General features: G+C 42.4%; 1 protein-coding gene across 15 annotated transcripts in view; it reads right to left on the bottom strand.

The window, feature by feature from the left end:
* The window catches only part of R3HDM2 (R3H domain containing 2), a 42,711-nt gene that overhangs the window by 9,348 nt on the left and 14,209 nt on the right, over positions 1-19,154 (bottom strand). For 6 of the 15 annotated variants that reach the window (XM_023520686.1, XM_023520682.1, XM_023520683.1 and 3 more), the window contains 10 exons: positions 18,030-18,061; positions 17,878-17,931; positions 13,416-13,648; positions 11,361-11,527; positions 6,951-7,052; positions 5,083-5,325; positions 4,622-4,748; positions 4,239-4,399; positions 3,640-3,794; positions 2,379-2,479 (listed from right to left, as the gene is read on the bottom strand). In XM_023520686.1, the coding sequence (XP_023376454.1) occupies positions 2,379-2,479; positions 3,640-3,794; positions 4,239-4,399; positions 4,622-4,748; positions 5,083-5,325; positions 6,951-7,052; positions 11,361-11,527; positions 13,416-13,648; positions 17,878-17,931; positions 18,030-18,061 (1,375 nt within the window). The remainder of the gene's footprint in view (positions 1-2,378; positions 2,480-3,639; positions 3,795-4,238; positions 4,400-4,621; positions 4,749-5,082; positions 5,326-6,950; positions 7,053-11,360; positions 11,528-13,415; positions 13,649-17,877; positions 17,932-18,029; positions 18,062-19,154) is intronic. The other 9 variants (XM_023520684.1, XM_023520689.1, XM_011375616.2 and 6 more) reach the window with 3 other exon arrangements.

The raw sequence follows: 19,154 nt of genomic DNA, 5'->3' as shown, positions 1-19,154 counted from the left end.
TTCCTTCGGTGGAGGAGAAAGATTTCTTCTGGGAGTGGGAGAGAAAAGAGTTAGTCAGCCTTGGTTGAATCCTCAAGTTCAAAATGAGCCAGTACATAAGAGGATAGATCTATGTGCCTCACTCGCCATGATGCTGTGTCACTGTGAGCTGAGAATCTGTGCACAGGTTTCATTGCCATTTTATGTCTGTGTGCGCTTTCCCCAGACAAGCATCCCTGTAGAAACCTCGAGGGACCTGCAAGCCATCATTTTAGTGAGAAGAAAAGTGTTTCCTGGGGTTATAGTTATGTCTAATATCACAGTGGAGGAATTAAGGTCCAGGCCTGGGGGTAAACTGGGTAACTACAAAAATGTATTAATAAACCAGAACAGTTGTTCCATGAACAGCCAATCCTAATCCCTGGCTTTATTTTTGGAAAAGTGACCATGTTGCTACATGGGAGAAGGTGCGAGGGAGACACTATTCTCTGAAGGTGACATAGCAGTCCTTTTAGACTATGCTGGCCTTCTATCTTCCTAGTGAGGGTAAACTGGAAAGGAAGGCAGAAGCAATTTTCTTTCCTTCCACTTCCTGTTAGATTTCCACAAGCAGGGATTGGAGACTTTTAAAATCACTGGTCTGGTGAATATGGACTCTTAGATGATGTGGGTAGAAGAGAGGGTCCCATCATCTAGAAGTACAAGGAGTCAGTCAGAAACCTAGGATCGATTAGGGTAGCTAGGAAAAAAGGATATATAACAGAAAAGTCCAAAGAAGCAAGGGAACTAGATGATGAAGAGTTTCTTCCATTTCTACTGATCAAGGAAGAGCCTAGATTATCTCCTTCCAGCCCAGATCTCTAAGTGCTGCCAACTTTCAGAATATCAGCTGTTTGTTTACTTAACCCAGCACTAGGTCCAGAGTAGGTAATGAAAAAATTTTTTTTCACTTGGTTTATTTTCGATTCAAAGATCTTATAATTGAAGATGAACAGATATAACCAGAGACCCAATAGACAGACCACTAAGGACAGTATATCCATATGCATACGCACACATGTTAACAAACAAGAGAGAAAATGCCCTGAGGTACTAAGCACCACCCCAGGCTACAGTGGTTCTTAGAGATGGTTTCTACAATTTCCATACACTGCTGGGAATTTCAGGGTGAAGTGTCCCTAGCGGACACTAGGAGAAATAGCTAGAGAAACCAATAATATAATAAAGGGTAAAGGCTGTTGAATTTAACATTTCTCAGCCTGTGAGAGATCCACATTTGGTCTGGATGAAGGCAGAAATACTTGCTCCTTGGAGGTAAGAGCAGACCATGTCTTATGCACAAGATTAATTCTGGAATACACTCTACATCATCTAACATAGTCAAAGTACAAAAAATCTTACATGAAAAGTACTCCATTTCTAAATGGGGAAAATCATCAAAATACCTCCCTCTCACCAGCAGAGGGCACTCTGATATTCTCACAACAGAGCCAAATGGGAATGGCTGGAGGCCACGTTAAGACCTCCTCCATTCCAGAAACCCTGAAGTTTAATTGCAGTGTAATGCTATGTCACGGTGGGGTAAAAGGGAAACAAACAAGAGCAGCTGTACTTGGTCAGCTGGGGGAGTTCTTGGCAAAGGCAGACAGCGAGGACCTTCACAGAATAAGCCTATTCACCTGGGAGAGGTGGTCTCTCCAAAGAGGGCCTTCACCTACTTAACATAATATCTATTTCCCACTGGAGGGAAAGAAATAGAGTACAGAAGCCTTTTAAAAGCGTGTTATTGAGAATGTGGCATAGGAGATGGAAAGTCAAAAGACCCAAGTTCAAGTTCTAGGATTGTTACTTTAGGCAAGTCATTTATCATCTCTGAGTCTTCAATTTTCTCTTCATAAAACCGTGGTGAGAATTAAATTGATAGAATGTGAGCACATACAAAAAATTGTTAGAACAAATCTAAGATATGACTTAAAAAGCATTTTATTGGCCTCTCTCACATTCCCAAGAGAAAAAAAAGCTGTTTATAGGAAGAATGAGTGCAGGAGACAGAAGTAATAAGCACTTCATGTCTCAAAGGCATGTGAGTGGTGAATGTAATGCTGGATTCAGGAAAAAAAAAAAAAAGAACAAGAAAGAAAACAAGGAACTCGATCAAACATGTGGCTTCCTAGGGACAGGGATGGGGTAACCAACCTCGTCTTTCTTGAGAGGTTACCTTTAGCAACCCTGGAAAACTTACCAGCCAGGACTCTGGTCTTTCCTCTTGATGATGTCACGGTTGAAGAGAGAGACAATCCTTGAACTCTCCCTGCCTTTCTCAGCTCTAGAGCACAAGTTCTTCAGCAGTATTTGCTCTTACCAGTGCCCAAGACTCCCCCAAATTTTTATCCTCTTACCTGAGTACTGCTGTGGCATCTGTGGTGGACTGCAAGGAGAGGGAGATTGAGGCATCTGGTACTGCTCAGAGCCAGGAGGTTGCAGAAACCCCACAGAAGGGCTGGGGAGATGGAGGAGAGAAGAGTGTTAAAAGTAATAGAGGGAGAAGCTCAGCTCTGGCAAACAGCTGCTGTTTCCTGGGCCTCCTCTGTGGGAAGCAGAGGCAGCTCCAAGCCATTCCCAGACCAATTTGCCACGCAATTTCTAAAATCACTCATCAGTTCAAAGTTAATTATATATATTTGTACTTGATCATCTTTCAATTAAGAAGCTGCTAATCAGTGCTACAGATGAAATGTGTGACGCATGCTCTTCCCAACAGTGTGAATATACCAGACACATGCATGTGTGCACGCGCGCGCGCGCGCACACACACACACACACACACACACACACACAGAGAAACACACGAAGAGAGTACCAGAGACAGACACACAGTTCAAGAGAGAGATGGGCAAAAAAGAAATAAAGAGATGTGTGATTTAGGATATTTACACAATGGCAAACACAGTCACCTAAAGACAAATGGGGAAACCCCCCACAAAACTCAAGACAACAGGAGACGTACATATAGAAAGACAGAAATAAACATATATACGCTGAGAGAGACATACAGAAATACACACAGGTAGGCCCAGACTTGAGTTCTAGTTCCGGCTATGCTTTTAACTAGCTGTGTGACTTTGGGTAAATTTCTTAACAGTCCTAGCTGGAATTTCCTCATTTATAAAAAAGGGAGAAAAATAAAACAAAGCGAGTGGACTAGATATTTCTAAGGTACTTCTATCTCTACAATTCTATTAGCTATGGTATATATTGATATATAGAGACATATAGAAATAGACCAGCTGAGTTCATCATGGATATAAAAAGAAGTACACAGAAAATTTTACATATATGTACTCCAAAGTAATGATGAGCAGTCTCTATCTATCTCACAGTTCTGAATTCTGCCAATTAGCAAAACAAAAAATGAGAAATTATAAAGCCTCTGTCTCTGAAGCAAGAATTTTTTGTTGCTGATGTGCTCTTATGGAAATGTCAAATCAATAAGGAGAAAAGAAGAATGAACTCCCTTATAGTCTACCTGCTTTAAGGCATGGGCACCACTGGGACTTCTACCCCTGCCTTTTTTTTCTTTGGCCAGTGGAAACAAAATTCTGGTACAACAGTTGCTGAAGGTCTACGGGAAATGTGTGCTGACTTTCCGGGAGTCCTCACCTCGTACCGTTCTGCTGAGCTGGCGGGATCATGCTGTAGTACACTGGCATGCCCCCTGCTGGGAGGCCCCCTTGCACAGACTGGCTTGCAGGGACCAGCATGGGTTGCTGGAAAGGCGGCTGGACCACATTTTGCGAGTCATTACCCACTGGGACCTGAGTGGAGATAAGAAGAGGATGACCACTCGTACTTCATCCACAGAACAGCTCAGTCATCACTAGACCTGGACACTCTTTTTTCTCTTACTTCTTAGACATTATTCTCCTCATTTGCCTATAGGAAATGCTTACAGATCTACCTCCATTTCTCTCTTCTCCAAACACCATCCTTAGGCACCTGATATGGAGAAAGGAGTCTGACTTCCTTCAGATCCTACTTTTCTGAGCATATACTCATTTGCATGGCTGTATAAAGACCAAATAATTTAAATAAAGACTCTTCTCAAACTGTTTTCTCTCAGAGGAAAATAAACCTAAAAATTTTAGGAGTGAAGTGAACATTTCAGTGTTACAGTTATCTGACTGGATAGCATGGGAAGCTGTTCTCCTTTCCCTCATCCCGAGGACTGAGTGATCTTTCCCAACGCAGAATGCACCCACTTGGTAAGAAGGCAGTGGAGTGTACTGAACTACCAGGCCTTGCATCTGGCCCCCCATGCTGCTCCTCTGGGTACTGAGTAGGCCCTGGTTTTGTGGCTGCTGGACTCCAATCATGCCTTGGTAAGCCGCCTGCTGCTGGTTAGGCATCATGGGCTGTAAACCTAGGGAAGACATTAATATGGTCTTAACAATGTTTAAGAGATCGCAGTCTATCAGTAATTTCTCTTCTGTCTCTTTTACCTTTTCTTTTTCTGGAGATTCTGGGTCTCTCTTTAGAACTTTAATCATTCCTGCTTTTTTAACAACAGGGAAGGTAATTCTCTCTTTTCCAGTCTCTACCTTTCCCTTATTCACTGTCTTCTTATATTAACAGTTCCCCTTACCAGGCTGCTGGGATGGCTGAGGCAGCTGTTGACCACGCTGGGGGCTGTAGGCCACCGGGTGAGAGAGAGGTCGATATTGCTGGTTGGAGTTAGGATACTGTCCAGTGGGATAGTAAGAAACCTGGATCTATGGTAAGAAGAAACACATGTATGAGAAGGTCCCTCAAATTGAGAACCAACATCCACAAACTATTAAATGCATCAGGGCTGATGGCTAAAAATCTGTAATGGATATTTTGGGTCTGCAATTACAACGTTGGTATATAAGTTTTAAACAGAACAAGAAGGACTTGTGTCATCTAGAAAAACAACTTCTGACTAGAAAGACAATTCTCAAGTACAAGGTGGAGAAATAGAGGTAGGAGATAGGTATCCCTCTGGTGTCTAAATTAAAGGAAGAAAGGATTATAATACTGGACAAAATGAATTAGTGATTTAAGCTGAGAACCTGAGCTGCTCACCTGTTGAGGGGGCTGCATGTAGCCCTGGGGTGGCAGGACTTGCTGAGTAGGTGGTGCATGGCTAGAGGTGGAATAGTTGGAAGTGGCAAGGGGCTGTCCTGTAGAAGCCATGATGAAGCTAGTCTGCTGAGGGTGCTGGGAGATAAGTGGGGGCTGGAACAGAGCTGAAGATGGGTCAGCTGCTTCAGTAGAACCTTGGCGGCTAAGGCTCATTTGTCCAAAGGGGTTGCTGAGGTCATCTGCCTGTTGACAAGAGTGGGAGAAACTCAAGGACTGAGGTCGTATCAAACCCTAAGTCTTTGGCTTCAACATAGACAGACAGACCGACAGAAATAACAACCCTTTCTACAGTCTTCCTTACTTACACCAAATCCAAGATGCTCCTGCTTCTGAGCCCTGGGAGGCACTTTTCAAGCCTCTGTCATTTGGTGTTTTAAAATTGCTCTGAACTGAACAGCTGTTTGAAACCCAACTCTACAGCCAGTCTCCCTAACACATATGAGGTAACAATGGCCACTCTGATTATGATTTTGATTAGAGTTTGTCCTGGGGTGTTAGGAGCAATGACACAGCTTCTATATATAGAAATAGGACAAACCAGTGGGTTAAAAAAAAGATTTTCCATTTACCTGACTTCCTCATGCCTCCAACCATACAAAGTACCCCTAACGTTGTCATAAATTCCTATTTTATAATAAAGGACCCAGATAACACCTTGAGTGGATTATGGGTGGCTAGGTTCACTTGGCTCCCCAGCTCTGTCTAAGCAGCGCAAAGATTGGTGGACTCCTATTCCTGCTGCTTATCTCCTTACACCCTCTTGAGGTCATTTCCACCTCTGTTCTCTGACACCTGCCTAGAGTTCTACCCTTAGAAACAGCTTCCAATTCTCACCTCTGAAAGGAAGTCAGGTGACTGACTGGCTAGTCTGTAATTACCTTCTCTCTCAGCTCTCTTCTCAAGCAGCAAGAGTGATGGTGTTCCATCTCTCACTTATATGGTGATAGTTAGAGTTTGTTAGCTTCCTCGTTCTTTCTGCTCCCTAGACAATAATAAACACACACACACACACACACACACACACACAGCAGAAGTTCTTTTGCAAAAAAACCCACAAAAACTAGTAGAAACAAAAGGGAATGCTTTCTTGTTGTTTTACTCAATTTTCAGGGATCTGATCTTCAAGTTAGCTATTTTGCTACTTTAGTGGGCAGAAACAGGTAACAAGAAGATTGCCGATTATTCTGAGGCCCATATTCCAGGACTTTTCAGAATGGAGATAAGAGGTGGGAGGAAAGGGGATTCTAATGAAAAAGCAGATGGGTGTGAGTAACACAAAATAAAAAAAAAAATCAGGGTTCCTATAACCATTATAGAAGTTATCTACTATGAGGCAAATTAGATCTTAAAAGGATTTATAGTCAGGGTACAAACAATTTAAACAGCATGTGTTACATATTAGGAAAGGTATTTTTTTATGTAAAATAACATGGTAAGATAGGGGAACATTTTACGTTTTTATAAATGGTACCAGAAAAATTTGCAACTGTGTTTTTATTTTTAAAGGAAATGATAAGGAGCTCAGGCTAGACCAATATCCAATTTTGCTGTCCCTGCTAAAATTCAGGGGAACTCAGTATTCCTGTCTTAACATTCAGGCATCTTCTGATGGCTAAAGAGCTGTGATGCGGTCACTAGATGGAGTATATAGTTCAGCCTGTGCTGGCCTCTCAAGAAGAAGAAACATCTTTTAACACGGCCCTCCAAAAAGCGCAACTGCTTTGCAAGGTTGTCACAGTCTGACCCAGACACACCCACAGATACAGGCCACACATGGACAAGACAAAAAGGGGGAACGGAATTTATACCATGTTGTACTGCTGGGGCGGAGAGACTGGCAGAAGGACCTGCGGACAGGAGCCTGGAGAGAACTGAACAGGCTGTGGAGAGGGCTGCAGAGCCGAGACTGGCTGTGGACCAGCAGACAGGCGCGTGGAAAGGGGAAGAGAAAAGGGAAGCACAAGGAAAGGCAGTAGGGCAGAGGTGGGGAGGAAAAGGGAAAGAAGAACAAAGTTAATCATAAGAGAAATTTCACATGAATAGCAAGGCTGCTGAGCAGGCTGGACACCGAGCCCAGGATAGTTTGTGGCTTTCACATCTCTGACAAATAGGCAATCTCTCCTATCAGGAGAGACCTGCTGCACACCCAGCCTCATTAGACACTCAGAACTCTACAGTGGTTGTGAGCAATCTTAGGACTCTCAGAGCCAGGGTCTGCTGCCTGATTCAGAACACAGCTTTTCCCAAAACATTTTTTCTATACACATGATTCCTGGGGAGCAAGATCATAACCCTCCTTGAAAGCCCGCTTGAGAAAGGATTCCTGCTTCTGTAGAAAGGGTCATCCAAGGTCTGGCGGCCATGTTCCTGATTTCACATCACAGCTCTCCTGGAGGAAGTGCTCACTCACAAGAATCGTCCCCTCCCGAGGGCAGAAAAGGAAAAAACAGCCAGTTCACGCCTGGTTCCAGCTACTTCCTTCTGCTCCATGATTGTTCTGTGCTCCTCCAGGCTGTGAGGGCAGTATGAAAAATGCCCCCATAAGCGAACACGGAGGGATTCAAGAATAAAATATAAATAGCCTAGTTTTAGCTTTTGTTCCTTCGGTCCCTTCACTAGCCTTCAAGCAGGAGGATTTGTTTATTTGGAACATGGTGTATGGGGAGTTATTTTTTTCTTTCTCTTCTTCCCCTTCAGCCATTTCAACTACCTCATCAGTTCTCCAGCCACAGCCCCTGGTGATGATAGGAGGAGTGGGAGAAAGTGGAGAGGCTAGGAAGAAAAGGGGAAATCACATTTATACATTGTCTCATTTACATGCATGATCTCATTACAGCCTCACAATAATCCTATAGGAAGATATGGTAATTTGCATTTCCAGTTAAGATAGTAAAGCTCAGAGAAATTATATCACACATCCAGGACTGCACAGCTAACGTGGCAGAGCTGGGAGGGAACCTAGTTATGCCTGACATATGTTCTTTCCATTCCATTCTAGCAGTAGGGAGGGTGAGAAAAAAGTAGAACAGAATTATACAAACATCTTTTCATTTGTATAATTCTCCTTTCTCTTTCCAAATTTAGAGTATTAAGAGGTATTGGGGACCAAGGTATCAATCTCCTCTTTTACCATTTATGTCTGGAGACACCCTTACACAGAGAGAACTAACAGTTCTGGAAGCAGAGTCCAGGAATTAGAAGACCACCAAAACAGAATACTCCTGATATCTGGCTTAAGTAAAATGTAAGTTATCTTGGTTAGGAAAAAGTTACTGAGAATCCATTGTGTGACCTGGGAGAGATGCTGCCATAGCATTGAAAATAAACTCTCAATGATCCTGGCATACCTACTTTCTGTAAGCCAGCAGCATTTCAAATATAACTGCTGGCCAACCTGCTCAGCATGAGCTACTTGTGCTGATAGTTTTAAAACCCATTTTCCATTATCCTAATTGTCTTCTTTCTCTTGTGGGAGGGTTTATGGTGCTTCAGGCTTTATAGCCTCTGGAAGAGGAGGAGTAGCCATAGGGACAGCAAAGTGGTAAAACAACACTGCCTGTTTTCTTCATATTGGTGAGTTTTGAGTAAAAAGTAGAGAAGAAGTGATGTTCTTCTCTTAGGTCTCTCCTGACTGAGGAAAGGTAGTGGTAAAGGCAGGAATCTCAGTGCTATTTTTAAGTTATAGTTCTCTTCTTAGAGTCTCAAATGCTAGAGCTAGAGAGCTTCCAAAAAACCACAGGGAAGCCTAAGACTGGCCCTGAGGGATTTGAGTGCCACCTACTGGTGAATTCTGGGCTAAGTCATTGGTTCTTGGATGAATGACTGGACCCCAGGAGAGATAAGAGGCTCAGAGAGCTCCTTTTCAAGAGGTCCACTTCACTTTAAGTAAATTGGGCAGAAGGTAGCCTCTGGCTCTTTAACCTCAGCCTCACTCATTGGTTTCATATGTTCTACTGATATATGATATGGAGGACTGCTCTGACAGCAGAGTCTTGCCAAGAAGGGAAAGAGCATAGTTTAGCCAGCACTGTCCCCATGCCTGGGGCAAATGCCTGTTGCTACAGAGCAAAAGGTAACTAACTACCTTTTCTCAGTTTCTCTTCCAAAGGAAAACCTTTACAGTAAGCACAGTGGTGGGTGTATGTTGTCATTTCCTTCATCCCTACCCTGTTATGTACCATTTAAGAAACTGAATAGTTAGTATTCGGGGGCTCAGTAACTTGAGTTTGGAGAGCCAGCAGCACTAAGAGACAGGGAGAAAGAGAAAAGAAGAATGAAACAAACAGGTAGTAGGAAGAGGAAGAAAGGGATACAGAGAGGAGGAGAAAAAGTGGAGAGGAAGCAAAAAGGAACTACGTATAGTGGGATGGTGGTAGTATATTAGCAGCTACTGTAAGTGCTTTAGGGACACCAAAACTTAATCAGGGTAAGACTGGTTTGGAGTTTGTGATCACTACTAACCTCAAAAATAAATTTCAGAAGGAGCAGAGATCTCTCTAACAAATAATACTCCCCTGTCCCTAATTACAGGGTCTAATCTAGCATCATGCTTCCTGAAGATCAGTCAATACCAACAGATGACTCACTGACCCTCATGATGCAGAAGCAGGAACAGAATCTGAGTAAAAGTTTGAGATTTAGGGCCAGCCAACTGGACATTCTAATTTTTTTTCAGTCCCAAAAGGTTATTTATCTCATTATTCCTATCCCACTCCTATTGTCTGTTTCTAGATGTGGATAGAAGGAAGAGGCAGATGGAAGACTAAAAGGGAGAAAAGGGAGCAAGACTATTAAAATACACACATTTTAGGAAACTCAAAAAAATACCGGAGTCTTAGAAAAGTGAAACATACACTCACAGAAACATAATAGGAGATAGCAAGAAGGAGAAGCAGAGAGTTTACCCACTTAGAGGCCTCAGTTAAGACACAGACAAGGAAAAGCACACGTTATGTTTCAGTATAGAGAGAGGTAAGCTGAAATGAATGAGATTTAATGAAGCAGATGGTGGTAGAAAAAGAAAGTAAGTCAGGACTATAAAGAAACTGATATAGGGACTGAGATGAAGGACTGGAATGATATGCATATGGGTTACATTAAGATACAAAGCAGGGTTTCCTAGATCTTCACTATTCTTTATTTTAGCTTCACTTCAGAATATTTGAATTGTGAGGTACTGGACCATTCTGGGTCTTTTCACTCTAGATTTCAGTTTCTAGGGTGCTTGAGACTTGCTTCTTGAACCTATGGAAGAGATACATCTGAGGCCAAGCAGAACTAACTAAGCAGGGAGATGAGGGAGCCTGGGAGATGAGACAAGAACTTAAACTGCAGCAGAAAAGAGCACAGATGCATGGGCTTCCTGGCCACCAGAGAATACTTCAGGATAAAGCATATGCTCTGTTCATGAAGAGCTCTACTCATGGAAGAAAAGAATAAATGAAAATCTCCAAGCCCTTCTCCTCAGGGTATTAAGGAGACTTTTAAACCTAAAACACTGAGGTTCCATTTAGAATGAGATCTGATTCTTATGCTGATGACTTGTCTCCAACCTAAGGAAAACTTCACTCACATTCTAGCTGGTATCAACATCTACCCGTCCATAAACAGAAGGAAAAAAGAGCTTGGCACATAGCCAAGGGATGGCATGAGAAACAAAGACAACAGGGAGTATAGTGCTAGGTTAGACCCTGTAGACTGAGGACAGGGGAGCATTATTTGGTTTTGTGCCTTATGGCATAGGTATGGCAGGGGTCTTGAGTGTTACTTCCTCTCCTCCCAACCCCTACAAACATAAATGTCTATTTATAGGTCTACAGTCACATGAATATATTCAGTCAGAGTATGGTGAAAACTGTGATCTTTTCACCAAATATGGATATAATGAGCAAAATCACCTTGCTAATTACAAAGGTGTAGAGGGAGATGGGGGACAGCAGAAATGTGGAATGGGGTAAAAGATCCCACCGACAATTCTCAGGAGGCAGAGGAAGAAATGTAAAACAAAACACTCCCAGACTGACTCTACTAAGAGCACTTTGGTCAAACCTTCACCCTTACTCTTTTTTCCCCACAACTAACGAATGAGAAATGGGGGAGAGAGTGCCATGCCTCCAAAAACAGATCTTTCCTGCCACCCACAGAACAAGAGACATGACTACTTCCTGAGCTTGCCTGATTCAGAGCAGAGGGGGCTCTGGCACTGAGTGATGACTCACCTGTGAGATCATGTGATTATTCAAGGATGGCTGTTGCTGAGGCGTGGGTGGAAGAACAGGAAGTTGCTGCTGCTGCTGTTGCTGCTGGGCAGTACAAGGGAGAAGGCCCCGGACAGACTGGGATGAGGTGACCTGGTTGCACACTTCTGGGGCACCTAGTGCCATACCTAAGGCAAAGAGGGAACCCACCAAGAGTTATGAGCACAAGTCATAAACATACCACCCCTAGAGGGCCCAGCTGCAGGGCTCTAGTTTTTCCGTGATGTTTCTCTTCACCCTCCTTCTGTTCATTTCCCCAAATGTCTTAGGAAGATCCACGTATTAGTATGGAGGCATTTCAGCTGCCCTGCTGATGGGAGTCCTCATCTTAGTAGGTTTCTGCTCCCTAGAAACAGTAGTCATCTTGACTCTCAATGTTCAGTTTTGGAATTGGAACAAAATGTGAGGCTGTTATGCCGCCTCCCCTGAAGTGCATAGAGTCTCTCCATCATGATTAGATAGCTGAAAACATGAATGAATGTTTGCTTCCTGGGAAAGTACAGATTCCTAGTCCCTTAGAGCTGGGTCTTCTCTTTGATTTCTTCTCAATTTGCAGTATCACAAAAATTGCTGAGAAGGCAACCTTGCCTCTTCTGAGAAGGAGCATATATTCCACATGCCTGTGCATACAAATACACACAAACTTCATCCAACTATTTTCCCCATTTCCAAGCTCTCCAAGTCATGTGTGCATTCACACAAAATACTCATACTGAATATCAACTATATTCTAAGCATTGTATAATGAACTGAGGACAAAAAGGTGAAGGGAACACAGTCCTTGCTCTTAGGCAGCACAGGATCTTCTGACAAAAGATGAACATCCACACAGTGATTACAATCTGATAAGGAAAAGGGGTACATCAGTGATATGAACAAAGCTATATAAAACTAAAGATGAGGAAGCAATAATTCCTGGAAGGGTTAGGGGGAAGGGTTTAAAGAAGTGGCAGGAGAGACAGGTTTGAAGGATGAATAGAAGGCTTGTCAGACTGAGAGAGGACAAAGCTAATGTCATATTCAAGAAATGGATGGAGGGCTAGAGGAGGATGACTATCTGAAAATGAGACTGAGATTGCACACTGGAGTCGGGAAGTTTGGCTATATTAAGTAATCTGGATTTTATTATGTGGGAAATGTAGAAACATGAATTTTTTAAGAGAGGAAAGACTTGACTAGATCTATGTTATAGATTGGTAAACTGGCTCTATAAAGGGCTAAAGATGGAGCAGGGAAACCAGTTTGGGAGCTAATGTCATAATTAAAAGAAGATAAAGGAGGTAACAGGGAAAGGCAGCAGAGACCCAATAGTCAGAGACAAAATCTTCACCACCACTGACGTCTTCTGAGGACTAGATCAACGGATCTTCTGGGATGAGAGTCAAACAATTCTTCAAAGGCAGGAAGATGGTGAAATAGAGGTCTACTTTGTATAAAGAGCTAAATGTCCCTCTGCTAAGAGTGCAACAGGAATAGATGGAGATTACACAGAAGATCAAGAGAGCTAAAGGGTAGTTACAGACCTGGCATGTGGAATATATGCTCCTTCTCAGTGACTAAGCTCCAGAGAAGCAGCCACAACAGTACCACTTGAAGTTCTAGTCTATTGGCTGCTACCAATTAATCACATGTAGCTAAACTATAAGGGTTCCCACTGCTCTATGAACCCTCTTTATAATTTCAGAGGTCACAGAATTAAAGCAGCTATCATTCCCATCTTCATATATAACCTGAGCCTAGGCTGATAGAGATGTCACACCTCAGTTGGAAATCAGATAAAATAATCTAATCCCAGTTTTTTTCCAATTAGAAAAGAAGACTTAAAAGGAAATCAGAAAGGGGACTCAAAATGACAATGAATTCAAGAAATAAAATTTCTGCTTAAGCTGGCTGTGTTAGGTTTCTAGAACGCTATATTGGGACAAGTGTTTCATTAAAAGTTAAGTATCAGTGATGTTTTACAAAAGACAAGCAAGAAATGATGGGCATGACACGGAAGGTGAGAAGCTTTAGTACCTGGCCTGGAGATCCTTCCTGCACTGCCACCTTTGCTGTTCCCAATGCTGTCACCCCGGGTGAGGATAGAGATTCCGCTGAAGCTGCTGGCTTTGGTGACGGGGGGGCGCATGCTCCGGACAGAGCCGTCAGAGTCTGTGCTGCTCCAAGGCCGTGGCTCCAGGGATTTGAGTTCGCTGTCTGTGCTGCTCTGGCGGCTGCTTGAGGTACGGCTCAGCCCTTCACGGTTCCCCCTGCGGAGACCATAGTGGTCAGAGCACTCCCCACCTACCACTTCTGTAGAAGGGCTAGGAGAGAGTTCATTTCTATTCTTTCAATTAACAAAGAAGGGGTGAGGGTTGGGGGTGGGAGAAGGATGAACACTGACTTCTTGTTAGTTGGCTGGCCAACCAAGACTTGATGAGAACAGACAGAACAATAACCAGTACAGTAACAAAGAGCACAGAGGCAAATCTGGAAGACAGTGCACTGGCAACTAATTCAATACATCAGACCAGAGGTGGATGGGAAACCACATACATGATGCTGAGATTGGCTGTGGTCTCTTCCTCCCAACGCCCCACTGCAGGGATTCCACACATGCAGGAAATAGTGGGGAGCAGAGGAGTACCAGCTCCTTCTGGGAGTCCTTAAAACAAAGGACTCTTGGATGTTACTAGTGCTAGAAGGCAGTAGTAGCCAATAACATGGATAAATCCCACAACAGGTCTTCCACATAATATATGTCTAACCAGCAGAGGTGCTACTTATGGCCACTGTTCCAGGGGTGGGAAGAGGAGTATAGTGGGCTAAATGGGCACTCCGGAAACTCAGTCTGACAGTCCAGATTTGATCTAACCTGTTTTTGTGGAAGTTCTGTATTGGTATCTGGGAACAGTTTGTTCCAGGGTCTCTAAGGGCTGAAGTCCTCGGCATGATCAAGCAAATATGCCCTTGGGACCCTGGATGGCAAGCAGTAGTGGGCGGACTGTGCCTAGTTGTCTCCATATTAATAACCCTCTTACTCTAGGCAAGGCACAAGCCTATAGAGAAAAGGGATTCATCCTCTCTTATTCTGCTTTAGAAATATCAGGGTTATGCTGATGCCATAATCATTGCCTGTGATTACAGATAGCTGTACTCCTTAAAGATAGATGGGGTTGGCCTAAAAGCCCTAAGTCTTGAGCTCTTACTGTTTCTTAATCAGTAAGCAACCAAGAACCAGGAATTTTCCTTTCACGTCCCTCAACTCCAACAACCAATGATCTAAGGAAACCAAATAACAAGAATTGCAAAGATTTTGGTATGTATACTGAGGAGCAATTGAGAAAAACTCATGATAGCTTGGGCTCCCTTCTTTTTACTACCATTCCACCTAAAGCAAATAGAAAACCCCATCCCAATCTCTGTAGCTTCAAAGACACTAGGCTCAGAGTCATTCTAATAAAAGAAGATATTTTCCTTAAGGAGGTAATAAAGAAATACCTTTCTTTACTAGAATATCTGCTCTGAAGGTACTATAGAGAAGATGGGCAAAATATATGCTAGGGTCACTATTTTAGTTTTTAGCCAAGCCAATCATAGTGGGCTAAGAACACACTGGCACAGCTGTTTAGGGACATGTTAATTCTTCTCTGAATTCCAAGTAGATACATATATAACCTCAAAGCTTCTCTCTATATAGTTAGAATAGAGGGCTAGAAAATATTCCTGTTTCTCCAAGACTTTACCCCTTTTTCTTAGGGATGTCAAAAGTAGAATGGGAAACAAGAAAGAAGTATAAATCAGGGACTCTCCATGAACAGAACCAGATCTCAAGTGAGAACCAGCAGCTCTGTCTCAATGGACAAAGGCAAGTCTACTGAGAAGACTTGGTAAAGGTGTGGAGGCGGGGGCGGGCGGGGATGGGTGGTAAGGGGATACAGCAGTGGCAATGGATGAGGCTGCTAATTAGACATTAGAGCTTGAATTTTACAAGACGAATCCTAATGGCCTTTTACACCTAAATCAAACACTCTACTATTTATTAGGACAATTCTGCCATTTACTTTCCTTTCTACCAGAGGACAGTGAATGAGTCAATGTTAAACCAAACACCCTGGGAAGCTTGAGCCAAAGTAGCAGCTGTACTCATCCAGTTTCCCTAAGACAGTGATGATCAAGTATTGAAGCTGTGGCTTGTCTGATGATCTTCTGATTAATCTGGGTTATACTACATCCCTGAGAGGTAGGGAACCTAAGTTGAGTCTTGACCAGGAAAGAGATCAGTTTTCCTTTTCTACAACTAAACCCAATCTCTAGCCATGCCTTTTTCCACTTCACTAAAATAAGGTAGTTAGGGAAAACTACCAGACTCAACTCTGAGCACAGGATTGGGTTGGGTGTGTGTTTGAGAGATGCGGGTGAAAGACAGAGAACATTCACACTTCATACTTCTGTGAAATCAGAACCAACTTAGTTTTTACAAGTAGATTAGTGCTGGTTAAAAGCACGGTTACTGGGTCTGCGGAATGGGTAGGGAGGTCTGTGGCAGAGGTGGCAATAAATATCAGTAACCCTCACTGGTGTATTTATCAGTAGAGTAGAATCTTCCAAAGAACTGAGTTGTCGCAGTTATTGCCAATTGTAGTTGAGGGAATCTGGTATAGGGTGGTTGTTTCACAAACTTGGGAAGAAAGGTATAAAGCAGTTACAGAAGATCAGCTTCTAATCATTAGAGTTCTTGACTAGTACCCAAATAGAGGAAGAAGTTACCCTTTAAGAGTCTATGGAGCTGCATTAAAATGACCTAGATGTTTAATCAAAACCCAGTATGGAAAGCAGCAGCATAAAAGGTCTAGATAGGACAGCGCTGCACCTGCTCACTAGATCTTTCAAGCTATTATCTGCACAGTTTGATATAGTCTGATGCTCCACAGCACTAATAAGGACATCATTCCTAGCAGTGAATCTGAATTAGGGCTCCAAATGGAACACTACTCAGAGAGGAAGGGATGATGTTTGTAGAGAGCTGGTGTGATGTGATGAAAAGTACACTGGACAAAGAGTCAGTCCCAGTTTTAGTACTAACAGCCATGAAAACTTGGGTTGGCCACTTAATCTCTCTGCTTCTGTTTTTTTACGTGTAAACCAGCCTACCAAATTAGAACAATGAGAGAACTGAATCAGATACAGTATACTTTGACAATTGTAAAGCACTGTGCATTAAGTCACACGTAGAAGTTAGTTTACAACTCCTGTTTATTATAGGTATTCTGAGATGATTTGACTCCGAAATGTACAATATAGGACAGGAATTTTTTTTTTTTTTTTTTTAAGGGGACTCTATCATGACTGCAACCACCAACATAAAGCCCTCTCTGTGTGAGGTTTTCAGATGGACCTTAGGGTGAGAAAATCTAGGAAAAAAAGTTCAGAGATATGGAAAAGGAGATAAATCCTCTATTCCAAGAACGGGAATTCTGACTAGCCCAATCTCCACAGCTTGATTAGCTTTAGAAAGGACAATGGGGCAATAGGAAAGGGACAACTGAAGTACTAGGAATGAGAGCTCTAACTAATCTGAGTTAATAAGGTCCTATCAAGCTTAGGATTCAAAAAGAGAGAAACTCTTTGGAGAGGGTTAGACCTGAATCCTAGTATTAAACACTCAGGGCTTTCTGTGCACTATAGTTTTTTATGGTAAATGGGAAGAATATACTTAAATGAGTTGATGCCGGGACAAGGTCTTAAAGTAGTGCTTCTCTCATCACTACTTTGTGTAATCACTGGGGTGGGACTGAGACTCAAGAAATAAATGGGATAATCTCATGACTGCTTTGTGGAAAATGGAGACTATTAGGTACTGGAGAAGTTAATATAGCTGATTTCACCAACATTAAGAGCAAGTCATGGACAATCATATAAAGTATATAATCTAAGTCCCTCCTAAGGCAGACAAGTCCTTTCTGAGGTCCTTGTGGGGGCCTCAGAAATGAGTCATCTTAAATAAGTCATGATCTCAAAAGAGAAAACTACATAGACAGAGGCGTTTGCATGTCTTTTTATATGTATGTTTGTACTATTCTTTCTTAAAGATACAAAACATTCCTTATGCTGAGTCAGGGATAAGGCTCTTCACCTCTTTCCATAGATTCAGAAAAGGTAGCTAGAAGATAGCCATTCTTTTACCTTAAGATATGCTGAATTCTTCCAAAAATGCCCAATTCTAGCAAATTTCTGGGAGGAAACAGTACCTATCCCAGATTGGTCCCCTTCACCACCTATCCAGGACTTAAAATGAAATCAGCAACAATAAAAACAAAACCACTAAGCAGGAGCCTTTTTTTTAAATTAGGAAAAATATCCAGTGTTGCAAATACCACAAGTTGAATTATTCCACAAGCAGCCATGCATGGAGCAAACTCACTCCGCTGAAAAGATTACAGCAAAACAAAACAAAACAAAATAAAAACAAGGGGAGATATAGATTACACAGAGGTACCTAAAAATCTGCCTTCTCTTGTGAGAGCTAGAAGAAAAGGCTTCTTTGGAGAGTCTGTTGGTTAACATCAAAGAAAAGCATCATTACAGGATTATATTAACCTCACTGACAAAGCTCAATGAGAAGCAGGGAACATGCTAAGTGGTACTAACCTGATGTCATTTAGATATCCGTTCTGGCCAGTCTAGGTGAGGGGGAGAAAACGGAAAATAACTTATAAGAAAACAGCATGGCATAACCGAAAAGGGTGTCCATGATGCTATGAATACCCAAAGTCCTCAAACCAAGCTCACCCCCCAACAGGGAGAGAGGGAGCAGGGACAGGATGACCCACACCCACACACCCAACTTGACTTCTCACCTTTAATAGGAAAGAGCATTCAGCTTTCTTAGCCTTCCCACAGAGTATTTAAAGAGAGGTTGATAAAGGTAGGAGTATGGAAAGGAGGAAGAGGAAAGTATTAACCTAACTATTATTTCCTTTTTTGCTCTAAATTTATTCTCTCTAGAATTAAGCTAAGCATAATAATTGGTGTGCTTGGTCCTAAAGAATGCATTCAAAGGTAGGGAAAAGGGAGACAAGAGAAAGAAATTTAGTTTTTTTGGAAATCATCTTCAATGATTATTCCATTTCTATCCTCTACACTGGCCAAAATGAATGACATTCTGACCTGAGACCCAAGGAGAGTAAGAAATTTGGGGAGCAGGTACTTTTCAGAGCCTAGAAAAAATGAGAAAATTAAAAGCCTAAAAATATTCCTTTTGGGGATCATTTCCTGACAAAGCCACTGAGCTGAGTGAAGTAAGTATTATGGTGGACTCCCAAGCCTTAGAAAAAGGTACCAAGAGTGTCCAGCTTCTGAGCAGAATAAGCTCCACACAGAGCAGAGCCTCTATGGGGCTGTTTTCCCAAATGCAGCTCAGGCTCCAGAGAAGTCTGTGGCAGCAACATTTCCATCCAAATACCCTTCTTGCCATTTCCCCTTCTTCTGGTCTGCCTCTTCCTCCTCTCTGTCCCAACCTACAGCTCCATTCTTAATCATCTCCCTTTGACTGGCCAGGTTCCTCTCCATATGGTAATCTTAAAGTATGGTGGGCTTTGGTCATTTTTCCTTGTCTAGACCTTCTGAGATTCCTGATGCCTCTACCACAGCAAGAGTTAGGAAGTACTAAAATGAAAATGATAAATACACAAGGATTTAACAAAGAATACATATATTTGTAGAGGCTTGAGAGACTAGGAATCAGGAGAAATAAGGACAGAAGAGCTAACTTTG

The sequence above is a fragment of the Pteropus vampyrus genome, unplaced genomic scaffold, assembly GCF_000151845.1.
Source record: "Pteropus vampyrus isolate Shadow unplaced genomic scaffold, Pvam_2.0 Scaffold276, whole genome shotgun sequence".
Lineage (NCBI taxonomy): Eukaryota > Metazoa > Chordata > Mammalia > Chiroptera > Pteropodidae > Pteropus > Pteropus vampyrus.
The sequence above is the reverse complement of the archived record's forward strand: the minus strand, read 5'-3'. Positions and strand labels throughout refer to the sequence as shown.